At 42.1% G+C, this 12,954-nt stretch overlaps 1 protein-coding gene across 5 annotated transcripts in view; it reads left to right on the top strand.

Moving 5' to 3' along the window:
• The window catches only part of MTHFS (methenyltetrahydrofolate synthetase), a 297,235-nt gene that overhangs the window by 100,211 nt on the left and 184,070 nt on the right, over nucleotides 1-12,954 (top strand). For 3 of the 5 annotated variants that reach the window (XM_059915347.1, XM_059915346.1, XM_059915345.1), the window contains exon 3: nucleotides 12,169-12,221. In XM_059915347.1, coding sequence (XP_059771330.1) covers nucleotides 12,169-12,221 — 53 coding nt within the window. Of the gene's footprint in view, nucleotides 1-6,386; nucleotides 6,473-10,221; nucleotides 10,367-12,168; nucleotides 12,222-12,954 lie in introns of all 5 variants that reach the window. The other 2 variants (XR_009501074.1, XR_009501073.1) reach the window with 1 other exon arrangement.

Raw genomic sequence — 12,954 nt, 5'->3', positions numbered from 1 at the left:
CCAAGCAACTATACTCCAATAAAAATTAAAAAAACAAAAACCAAAAAAACCATTCTCTGAAAGCCATCAGGGAGTTTGGGTCTTTTGAGCATGAACTGCCGGTTCTCTTTGCTTGACGCCCTGCAGTAAACTCTGTATTTTCCTTCATCACAACCTGGTGTCAGTAGATTGGCTCTACTGTGTGCAGTGAGTGGACCCAAGTTTGGTCCAGTAACAAGGGGAACTCTGCACATGTGATTAAGTTAAGGATCCTGAGATGGGGAGATTATCCTGAATTATTCAGGTGGGTCCAATGAGATCATAGAGGTTCTTTGAAGAGGGAGGCAAGAAGATCAAAGGCAGGAGAAGAGGATGGGATGACAAAGCAGAGGTTGGAGTGATGAGCTTTGAGGATGGAGGAAGAGCCACAAGCCAAGGAATGCAGGTAGCATCTAGAAGCTGGAAAAAGCGGGGAAGCAGCTTCTTCACTGGAGCCTCCAGAAGGAACTGGTTCTGCTGACATCTTGATTTTAGCTAAGTGAAACTGATTTGGACTTCTGACCTGCAGCTGTAAAAGAAGAAATTCATATTGTTTAAAGCCACCACATCTGTTGGAAGTTGTTACAGCAGCCAGAGGAAACTAATACACAATCCAAAAGGAAGAGAGACCCTTTTGTTTAAAATTGATATACTAAAGCTTACAGAGGGTCTCTGATTTGCCTTGCCCCTGTGCCCACTTCTGGACCAAACACGATGAACGGGAGGATGAGGTAGCCAGGCCAGAATGGCCAGGCTTGGATCCCATTCTCACATTGAAGTCAGGAGACAGAAGAGGCACGTACAGTGGGATGAGGTGAGGCCACGCCTCCACAGAGAGAGGGTGGCTGGACTGAAGGACAGGCGCTCTGTGGCCCACACTGTCCCCTCCCCCCGCCATGCCCAACCAGCCTTTGCTTCAAACGACTGTTGGAAATCACCTCTAGTCTTCAAGGACAAAGCCTTGACTGCAATGAGAACATTCAGAAGACTATGCTTTAGGCTCACAAAGCTATTTCAAAGGAAGAATATTTTGTGGTCTCTCAACGGCCTATTTGAAAGGAGCAAACTTCATTTGGATACATAAGATCTGGTATTTTTGTTGTAAATGGTGTCTTTTTGTGGTCAAAAGAAAGATCTGCATTTATGTTCAGTCTGCCAAATACCAGCTTGCTGACCTCTGAGTTTCAGTTTTCTCATCTGTAAAATGGAGATAATGCCTTTCTAAGGGTTGTTGAAAGGATTAAAAGAAGGTGATTTATGTAAAACCTAGCACTATTTAAATGAAGTACGCAAAGCTTAGCACAGTTGTTTAATAAAGGATTGCCGTATTTTTCTTGTTCTGTATATACAGTAATATGCAATTGGCTTATGAAAGACCAAATCATGAGTGGGGTTGAGATGTTAAGCTCTGTGGATTACCATGAGCCGACTGTTAGCATTTATTTGCACCGTTTATGTATATATGGAGTGAGTTTCTTTAAAGCTAAAAATCTTAACATTTCTTTTTTCTTTTTTTTTCTTTTCTGGTGCCTGCTCCATTCTCTCCTGAATTTGAATATTTAGTGTTTAGCCTATTACACAGAATATGAGTGTTAGCTCAATGGAAATTTCCGTGAAAAGCCAGAAGTGAAGAAGAAAAGCCTCCACTTGCCTGGCAGTGGCCTACAAGGTCTGGCGCGGGGAGGGAGCCAAAGCGAACAGCGCGACGGCTCCCCACGGGAATCTGCTCCTCCAGGGCTGTCCCTGCCTGGGCCATACTCTATAACATGCCAGGCTTTCCCGTTCCTGCTTGCCCCGGGCCCAGCCCCACTCTCTTCCTAGGCTCTCCTTTCACATCAGCTCTGACACCTCTGGGTACCCACTTCTGGGTTCCCAACTTCTCACATAAATGGGTGACCAGCCTTATTTTAACCTCTTAAAATAAGAGGTTAAATTCAGAATTCTCTAGCATGAACTGTCAGGCATTCCTGGTGTTCTCTGAATTTGACTCCTGTGGTTCTTTTGTTGGAGGGCTGGAAAGTGATGCTGATACCAGACCACTGAGGCCATACAACTGGGCGGGCAAGGCTGTGTCCTGAAGTGAACTCTAGCCTGGGAGCCAAAAGATGGAAAAATAACCAAGGTGTGGAACTTCCCTGGTGATCCAGTGGTTAAGACTCTGCCCTTCCGATGCAGGGGGCGTGGGTTTGGTCCTTGGTCGGGGAACTAAGATCCCACATGCCGTGCAGCACGGCCAAAAACAAACAAACAAAAAAACAAAAAAACCCCAAATTACTATGATGTATGAATGGGCCAGAGAGGAACTTGAAGATTTTACAGGAAAGGAAATTTTGGGCAAGAGAGAGGGGAAAGGACTTAGCTGAGGGCCAAGGATTGAGAAGAGCAGCTTCCTTTTGCTCAGGAATCTGGCCATATGGCTTCTGTAGTGGATGCTGTTGGTGTTTTGCTCCGATCTCCTTTACGGGGCTGGGGAGTCCACGCTCCAGCTGCTGTAAGGGTGGGCTGCAAAGGGCTCAGAGCTGCCCCATCTCTGGAGCACTGCTTTTGGTCAGTAGGAGCTACTTTACCTGGCAGATTGTGTGTCCCCACACCCCCTCCCCCTGTGTAACCCACAGCCGATGACCGGCTTCTACAGAAGTACTAAAGACCATCACTTTGCCTCAAGTGAAACCAGCCCTGGTGTAATTCACACTCGAGAGTGCCCTGTGGGATTGGCTAAGACCACATCCTTGCTTAGTTCCTTATCCTGATTCCCTCATCTCCTTCTGAGAGCACTTCCTCAATACATCACATGGACCAGAATCCCTGCCCCAGGCACTAGGGACTGTGACCTGAGATACCTTTCAGACTTGTCCACCATGTTTCTTTCTAAATGGCCTTCCCATGGGCTGTTCCTTCTGCCTGAGATGCTCTTCCTCACCCTGTTCATCTAGTTAACGCCCATTCATCCTTCAGATCTCAGCAAGCATCACCTCCCTGGGGAAGACTTTGTTGACTTCCCTGACAAGGTCAAGTTCCCTGATACAGACCTCCCTCCGTGCACGGTGCCCCTCTCCAGTGAATCAATTGGTAGGGTTGCAATTCAGCATTTATTTGCGTGGTTATTAGATGAACATAGGACTTTCCCATTAGAGTGTAGCTTTCATAAGGATCAGAATCATTTCTGCTTTTGCTCACCACCACATTCCCAGTGCCTAGGCCGGTACCTGACATGTGGGAGGTACGAAAAAATATTTGTTGAAGGAATGAGTAAAACAAAGGGATTAAAAACAAAAGAAGACTTGAGAGAAAACAAAGAAGGAGAGAGATTGGAGTTGCCAGCACTGGCAAGATGCTGCTGAAAGGCAAGTGTGGTGAGGACTGGAAAAGTGCCCTTTGGATTTGCCAATGTGGAGGTCGTGGATGATCTTGATGAGAGCAAGGTCATGGAGTGATGGAGGCTCGTGCTGAACCAGTGTGGGCTGAGAGCTGTGTGGTGGAGAATTGGAGAAAGGGTGTAGATGACTCTTCCTAGAATGGCAGGTAGCCAAGAAAAAGCCACCCAGGATGAGGCTTACTCTTCTCCTTTGGAGACCGGTTTCACTCCGGGCATGGATCTCCTCCATACCTATCTGCCATTTCCCCTCCAATGCATCCTGGGTAAGCCAATGAAACTGCTGAATTCCCAGGGAGACAGGAGTGCCAGCCTTTTGTGGCCTCCCCAGTACTGTGTGTGCCTGGAACCTCCACAGTGCCCTGCTGTGTCCCCATTGCTAGCATGTGACAACCCACTGCTGACGCTCAGAGGCTGCAGCCTCCCCCTCAAGCACAGGTGGCACTGGCCGAGTGTGAGCAGGCAAGGGCTCTGAGGCCAGTCAAGTACTCAGTGCTTCTCATCCAGGTGGCTGATGTCCAGTCCCACACCCAGCAAGAGTGCCGGTGCCCCTGGGAGGGTGGGACCAGAGTCTAGCTAGTCACCAGGGCTTCTTTCAAGGTCTAGAATAGGAGGAAGCTAAGTAAGGGTTGATGTGCACTGGTCATTTTCATAGAAGAACTGACTTTGGCATTTAATTCAGATGAAGAGACCAAGACTTAAAAAAGTTAAAAGAGTCAACCAAAGTCATGTGACCACTAAGTGAGGGAGCTAGGATTTGAATTCAGGGTGTCTAACTTCAGATCCTGGAACATTTCCATTATAACGTGCCATGGTGGTAGAGTCCTAGGGACCAAGGAGACAGGACTAGAGTCCTCCTGTTTTTCTGCATTCGTGGGATTTGTGCAAGACCCTCCCCCCACCTTGGTTTTATGTGGCCTTGCTGAGTCTAGTGGATTACACTAATGGCAGCCTCAGTTGGCCAAACAGAGAGCTTACCAGTTCCTCCATTTCTTAGCAACCACGCAGAGTCAAGCCATGTCTAGTGGCCTGGGGAACTGGACATGGTGGTCCATTGGTACATTCTTCCCTGATTCCAAACCAAGGCCATTGAGCACAATTCACTCATCATCTTACCATGTCCTTTTTTTTTTTTTTTAATTGAGCACATAATTTTTAATTTAAAAATTTTTAAATTTTATATTGCATTATAGCTGATTTGCAACGTTGTGTTTGTTTCAGGTGTATAGCAAAGTGATTCAGTTACACATATACATTCTTTTTTCAGATTCTTTTCCCATTTAGGTTATTACAGAACATAAGTCGTTGATTATCTATTTTATATATAGTAGCGGGTATATGTTAATCCCAAACTCCTAATTTAACCCTCCCCCACACATTTCCCCTTTGGTAACCATAAGTTTGTTTTCTAAGACTGTGAGTCTGTGTCTGTTTTGTAAATAAGTTCATTTGTATTAGTTTCTTAGATTCCACATATAAGCAATATCATATGATTATTTGTCTTTCTCTGTCTGACTTACTTCACTTAGTATGATCATCTCTAGGTCCATCCATGTTGCTGCAAATGGCATTATTTCATTATTTTTTTATTGGCTGAGTAGTATTCCACTGTATATATATGTACATCTTCTTCTTTTTTCTTTTTTTAACATCCTTATTGGAGTACAATTGCTTTACAATGTTGTGTTAGATTTTGCTGTATAACAAAGTGAATCAGCTATATGTATACATATAACCCCATATCCCCTCCCTCTTGCATTTCCCTCCACCCTCCCTAGCCCACCACTCTAGGTGGTCACAAAGCACCGAGCTGATCTCCCTGTGCTATGTAGCTGCTTCCCACTAGCTATCCATTTTACAGTTGGTAATGTATATATGTCAGTGCTACTCTCTCACTTTGTCCCAGCTTACCCTTCCCCTTCCTTGTGTCCTCAAGTCCATTCTCTATGTCTGCGTCTTTATTCCTGTACTGCCCCTAGGTTCATCAGAACCTTTTTTTTTTTAGATTCCATATATATGTGTTAGCATACAGTATTTGTCTTTCGCTTTCTGACTTACTTCACTCTGTATGACAGACTCTAGGTCCATCCACCTCACTACAAATAACTCAATTTTGTTTCTTTTTATTGCTGAGTAATATTCCATTGTACATATGTGCCACATCTTCTTTATCCATTCATCTGTCGATGGACACTTAGGTTGCTTCCATGTCCTGGCTTTCGTAAATAGTGCAGCAATGAACATTGTGGTACATGACTCTTTTTGAATTATGGTATTCTCAGGGTATATGCCCAGTAGTGGGATTGCTGGGTCATATGGTAGTTCTGTTTTTAGTTTTTTAAGGAACCCCCATACTGTTCTTCATAGTGGCTGTATCAATTTACATTCCCACCAACAGTGCAAGAGGGTTCCCTTTTCTCCACGCCCTCTCCAGCATTTATTGTTTGTAGAGTTTTTGATGATGGCCATTCTGACTGGTGTGAGGGGATACCTCATTTTAGTTTTGATTTGCATTTCTCTAATGATTAATGATGTTGAGTATTCAATCATGTGTTTGTTGGCAATCTGTATATCTTCTTTGGAGAAATGTCTATTTAGGTCTTCTGCCCATTTTTGGATTGGGTTGTTTGTTTTTTTGATATTGAGCTGCATGAGTTGCTTGTATGTTTTGGAGATTAATCCTTTGTCAGTTGCTTCATTTGCAAATATTTTCTCCCATTCTGAGGGTTGTCTTTTCATCTTGTTTATGGTTTCCTTTGCCGTGCAAAAGCTTTTAAGTTTCATTAGGTCCCATTTGTTTATTTTTGTTTTTATTTCCCTTACTCTAGGAGGTGGGTCAAAAAGGATCTTGCTGTGATTTATGTCATAGAGTGTTCTGCCTATGTTTTCCTCAAAGAGTTTTATAGTGTTTGGCCTTACATTTAGGTCTTTAACCCATTTTGAGTTTATTTTTGTGTATGGTGTTAGGAAGTGTTCTAATTTCATTCTTTTACAGGTAGCTGTCCAGTTTTCCCAGCACCACTTATTGAAGAGGCTGTCTTTTCTCCATTGTATATTCTTGCCTCCTTTATCAAAGATAAGGTAACCATATGTGCGTGGGTTTATCTCTGGGCTTTCTATCCTGTTCATTGATCTATATTTCTGTTTTTGTGCCAGTATCATACTGTCTTGATTACTGTAGCTTTGTAGTATAGTCTGAAGTCAGGGAGCCTGATTCCTTCAGCTCTGTTTTTCTTTCTCAAGATTGCTTTGGCTATTCGGGCTCTTTTGTGTTTCCATAAAAATTGTGAAATTTTTTGTTCTAGTTCTGTGAAAAATGCCATTGGTAGTTTGATAGGGATTGCATTGAATCTGTAGATTGCTTTGGGCAGGATAGTCATTTTCACAATGTTGATTCTTCCAGTCCAAGTACATGGTATATCTTTAAATCTGTTTCTATCATCTTTAATTTCTTTCATCAGTGTCATAGTTTTCTGCATACAGGTCTTTTGTTTCCCTAGGTAGGTTTATTCCTAGGTATTTTATTCTTTTTGTTGCAATGGTAAATGGGAGTATTTCCATAATTTCTCTTTCAGATTTTTTGTCGTTAGTGTATAGGAATGCAAGAGATATCTGTACATTAATTTTGTATTCTGTTACTCTACCAAATTCATTGATTAGCTCTAGTAGTTTTCTGGTAGCATCTTTAGGATTCTCTATGTATAGTATCATGTCATCTGCAAACAGTGACAGTTTTACTTCTTCTTTTCCGATTTGGATTCCTTTTATTTCTTTTTCTTCTCTGATTGCTGTAGCTAAAAGTTCCAAAACTATGTTGAATAATAGTGGTGAGAGTGGGCAACCTTCTCTTGTTCCTGATCTTAGTGGAAATGGTTCCATTTGTTCACCATTGAGAATGATGCTGGCTGTGAGTTTGTCATATATGGCCTTTACTATGTTGAGGTAAGTTCCCTCTATGCCTACCTTCTGGAGAATTTTTATCATAAATGGGTGTTGAATTTTGTCAAAAGCTTTTTCTGCAGCTATTGAGATGATCACATGGTTTTTATCCTTCAATTTGTTAATATTGTGTATCACGTTGATTGATTTGTGTATATTGAAGAATCCCTGCCTTTCTGGGATAAACCCCACTTGATCATGGTGTATGATCCTTTTAATGTGCTGCTGGATTTTGTTTACTAGTATTTTGTGGAGAATTTTTGCATCTATGTTCATCAGTGATATTGGTCTGTAGTTTTCTTTTGTTCTGTGACATCTTTGTCTGGTTTTGGTGTCAGGGTGATGGTGGCTTCATAGAATGAGTTTGGGAGTATTCCTCCCTCTGCTATATTTTGGAATAGTTTTAGAAGGATAGGTGTTAGCTCTTCTCTAAATATTTGATAGATTTCACCTGTGAAGCCATCTGGTCCTGGGCTTTTGTTTTTTGGAGTTTTTTTAATCACAGTTTCAATTTCAGTGCTTGTGATTGGTCTATTTATATTTTCTGTTTCTTCCTGGTTCAGTCTCGGAAGGTTGTGCTTTTCTAAGAAATTGTCCATTTCTTCCACGTTGTCCATTTTATTGGCATATAGTTGCTTGTAGTATTCCCTCATGATCCTTTGTATTTCTGCAGTGTCAGTTGTTACTTTTCCTTTTTCATTTCTAATTCTGTTGATTTTAGTCTTCTGCCTTTTTTTCTTGATGAGTCTGGTTAACAGCTTATCAATTTTTTTCATCTTCTCAAAGAACCAGCTTTTAGTTTTATTGACCTTTGCTATTGTTTCCGTCATTTCTCTTTCATTTATTTCTGAACTGATCTTCATGATTTCTTTCTTTCTGCTAACTTTGGTGTGTTTTTTTTTGTTCTTCTTTCTCTAATTGTTTTAGGTGTAAGGTTAGGTTGTTTATTTGAGATTTTTCTTGTTTCTTGAGGTAGGATTGTATTGCTATAAACTTCCCTCTTAGAACTGCTTTTGCTGCATCCCATAGGTTTTGGGTCATCGTGTTTTCATTGTCATTTACTTCTAGGTATTTTTTTATTTCCTCTTTGATTTCTTCAGTGATCTCTTGGTTATTTAGTAGCGTATTGTTTAGCCTCCACGTGTTTGTATTTTTTACAGTTTTTTTCCTGTAATTGATATCTAGTCTCATAGTTTTGTGGTTGGAAAAGATACTTGATACAATGTCAGTTTTCTTAAATTTACTGAGGCTTGATTTGTGACCCAAGATATGATTTATCCTGGAGAATGTTCCATTCGTACTTGAGAAGAAAGTGTATTCTGTCATTTTGGATGGAATGTCCTATAAACATCAGTTAAGTCTATCTGGTCTGTTGTGTCATTTAAAGCTTGTGTTTCCTTATTTATTTTCATTTTGGATGATCTGTCCATTGGTGAAAGTGGGGTGTTAAAGTCCCCTACTGTTATTGTGTTACTGTCGATTTCCCCTTTTATGGCTGTTAGCATTTGCCTTATGTATTGAGGTGCTTCTATGTTGGGAGCATAAATATTTGCAATTGTTATAACTTCTTCTTGGATTGATCCCTTGATCATTATGTAGTGTCCTTCTTTGTCTCTTGAAATAGTCTTTATTTTGCAGTCTATTTTGTCTGATATGAGTATTGGTACTCCAGCTTTCTTGTGATTTCCTTTTGCATGGAATATCTTTTTCCATCCCCTCACTTTCAGTCCGTATGTGTCCCTGGGTCTGAAGTGAGTTTCTTGTAGACAGCATATATATGGGTCTTGTTTTTGTATCCGTTCAGCCAGTCTATGTCTTTTGGTTGGAGAATTTAATCCATTTACATTTAAGGTAATTATTGATATGTATATTTTTATTACCATTTTCTTAATTGTTTTGGGTTTGTTTTTGTAAGTCTTTTCCTTCTCTTGTATTTCCTGGCTAGAGAAGTTCCTTTAGCATTTGTGGTAAAGCTGGTTTGGCAGTGCTGAATTTTCTTAGCTTTTGCTTGTCTGTAAAGCTTTTAATTTCTCTGTCAAATCTGAATTAGATCCTTGCCGGGTAGAGTACTCTTTGTTTTAGGTTTTTCCCTTTCATCACTTTAAATATGTCCTGCCACTCCCTTCTGGCTTTCAGAGTTCTGCTGAAAGATCAGCTGTTAACCTTATGGGGTTTCTCTTGTATGTTATTTGTTGCTTTTCCCTTGCTGCTCTTAATATTTTTTCTTTGTATTTAATTTTTGATAGTTTGATTAATATGTGTCCACTGCTCAATTTTGGGACGATTCGTTTTCTATTCAGGTATTCCACAGATGCAGGGTACATCAAGTTGATTGTGGGGATTTAATCCACTGCTCCTGAGGCTGCACAGTGAAATTTCCCTTTCTCTTCTTTGTTCGCACAGCTCCTGGGGTTCAGCTTTGGTTTTGGCCCCACCTCTGCGTATAGAGGCCTCTGTTCCCACCCAGACAGGACAGGGTTAAAGCAGCGGCTGAATAGGGGGCTCTTGCTCATCCAGGCTGGGGGGAGGAAGGGGTACAGTAGTTATAATTGGAATGCAGGGTGAGCCTGCGTGACGTTGCAACAGCCTGAGGCATACAGTGTGTTCTCCTGGGGAAGTTGTCCCTGGATCACGGGGCTCTGGCAGTGGCGTGCTGCACAGGCTCCTGGCGGGGAGTGTGGATAGTGACCTGTGCTTGCACACAGGATTCTTGGTGGCTGCAGCCGCAGCGTTAGCATTTCACTCCCGTCTCTGGGGTCCAAGCTGATAACCGTGGCTTGCACCCATCTCTGAAGCTCATTTAGGCGGTGCTCTGCCTTCTGTGGGCAGATGGGGAAGGACTCCCCTCTCTTTGTGAACCCTGAAATAATGGTCTTTTGCCTCTTTGGCAGGTCCAGACTTTTTCCAGGACTCCTGGCTAGCTGTGCTGCACTAGCCCCCTTCAGGCTGTGTTCATGCAACCAACCCCAGTCCTCTCCCTGGGATCTGCCCTCCGAAGCCCGAGCATCAGCTCCCAGCCCCCACCCGCTACAGCAGGTGAGCAGACAAGCCTCTCAGGCCAGTGAGTGCTGGTCGGCACTGATCCTCTGTGCGGGAATCTCTCTTCTTTGCCCTCTGCATCCCTGTTGCTATGCTCTCCTCCATGGCTCCGAAGCTTCCCCCCCTGCCCACCCCCATCTCTACCAATGAAGGGGCTCCCAAGTGTGTGGAAACTTTTCCTCCTTCACAGCTCCCTCCCAGAAGTACAGGTCCCGTCCCTATTCTTTTGTCTCTGTTTTTCCTTTTTTCTTTTGCCCTACCCAGGTAAGTGGGGAGTTTCTTGCCTTTTGGGAAGTCTGAGGTCTTCTGCCAGCGTTCAGTAGGTGTTCTGTAGGAGTTGTTCCACATGTAGATGTATTTTTGATGTATTTGTGGGGAATAAGGTGATCTCCACGTCTTACTCCTCCACCACCTCGAAGGTCTCCCCTTTCTTTCCTTTGTGCTTGGTCCAGTTTAACTTGCTCACATGGTGCTGCATGTGAAGGCCTTGTACCTCTGTTCCACATCTTCTTTATCCATTCCTCTGTTGATGGACTGCCACAGGTCATAAGTCAGAATTTCTATCTTTTTTAAATTGGAGTATTGTTTTAGTTTGTACTTTACAGCAAAGTGAATCAGCTATACGTATACATATATCCCCTCTTTTTTGGATTTCCTTCTCATTTAGGTCACCACAGAGCACTGAGTTGAGTTCCCTGTGCTATACAGTAGGTTCTCATTAGTTATCTATTTTATACATAGTAGTGTATATATGTCAATCCCAATCTCCCAATTCATCCCACGCCCCTTTCCAACTTTGTTTACATATGTTTGTTCTCTACGTCTGTGTCTCTATTTCTGCTTTGTACATAAGATTGTCTATACCAACTTTTTCAGATTCCACATATATGCTTTAATACACGTTATTTGTTTTTCTCCTTCTCACTTACTTCACTCTGTATGACAGTCTCTAGGTCCATCCATGTCTCTACAAATGACCCAATTTCGTTCCTTTTTATGACTAATATTCCACTGTATATATGTATCACATCTTCTTTATCCATTCCTCTGCTGACGGACATTTAGGTTGCTTCCATGTCCTGGCTATTGGAAATAGTGCTGTAATGAACATTGGGGTGCATGTGTCTTTTTGAATTATGATTTTGTCTGGATATATGCCCAAGAGTGGGATTGCTGGGTCATATGGCAGTTCTATCTTTAGTTTTTTAAGGAATCTCCATTCCTCTGTTGATGGATTACTACAGGTCTTAAGTCAGAATTTGTATCTTGCTGCATAAGGACTGTGCCTCCTCAGCTTTCTCCTTGTGGATCCTGTACATCTGTCATTGATAGGTTGTATTTCCAAGGCTAAGGTTGTTCATGTGTAGGCTCAGCTTTTCTGATGGTGATGGCAGGTGGTAGATGGAGTGCAGTGGGGGTGGGAGGGGAGAGGGGTTGAAGAGATGGAGAGTCTAAGATCTTGGAATCAGGCTCTGAAGGTTAATCCCAAAATTAGAGGCCTGTAGTCTTCAACTCAGAACAGCCCCATTCATCCTGTTCTTGTGGGATAGAAATCCTACTCTGCCCATGAAAGAAAGGGTTAGTTTCTATTGCATCTGGCCAAGGATCGCCAAAGTATCAGAAAACTAAAAAATATATAACATAGCCAGAGAGTAGAATCAAGGCCTCTTGATTTCTACTCTGATAATAATAATAATCACTATCATAGAAATAAATAACATTTTTATCATACGATAGCCTACAAAGTACCATCTGTGTAAATCACCTTATTTCACCTAATTTTTTTCCCCTGCTTTTAGGTTCTCTGCTTTCCAGCACTACAAGTGAACCTGTAGAGATGAGAGTCTGCCAGGTCAGCAATATGTTACTATTTTTACCTGATTACTCTGTACAGAATATTCAGAACATGGGTCTGGTCCCTGAAGGATGAATTTACAAAGAATGCATTTAGGTTATAGTCAAACCTGGATTTCAGCTATGCATACCTATTTATAGTGTCAGCCTCCATTTTAAGTTCATTAAGAAGAAAAAATAAATTTATTTAATGCAAAGTTAGTCCACATTTAGGACATAAATGTGAGAATGATTTACTTTTTTACTTTATTTTCTTTTATATATATATATATATATTTTTGGCTGCGTTGGGTCTTCATTGCTGTGTGCGGGCTTTCTCTAGTTGTGGCCAGCAGGGGCTACTCTTTGTTTGGTGCACAGGATTCTCACTGCAGTGGCTTCTCTTGTTGTGGAGCATGGGCTCTAGGTGCATGGGCTTCAGTAGTTGCAGCACATGGGCTTGGTAGTTGAGATGCATGGGCTCTAGGGCGCAGGCTCAGTAGATGTGGTGCACAGGCTTAATTGCTCCACAGCATGTGGGATCTTCCCAGACCAGGGGTCGAACCTGTGTCCCCTGCATTGGCAGGCAGATTCTTAACCACTGCGCCACCAAGGAAGTCACGAGAATGATTTTCTATCTGATGTAATTCAATATACTGGTTCCTAACTCACCAAAAGATGGCTGAGGTCTACATGAATATTTACATTTAATCAGACTAAGGCATCCCCTACCATATTTTTGCTGGAGAAGG

The sequence above is a fragment of the Balaenoptera ricei genome, chromosome 2 (genome assembly GCF_028023285.1).
Source record: "Balaenoptera ricei isolate mBalRic1 chromosome 2, mBalRic1.hap2, whole genome shotgun sequence".
Taxonomy (NCBI): Eukaryota; Metazoa; Chordata; class Mammalia; order Artiodactyla; family Balaenopteridae; genus Balaenoptera; species Balaenoptera ricei.
This window is presented reverse-complemented; position numbering and strand designations above follow the sequence as displayed.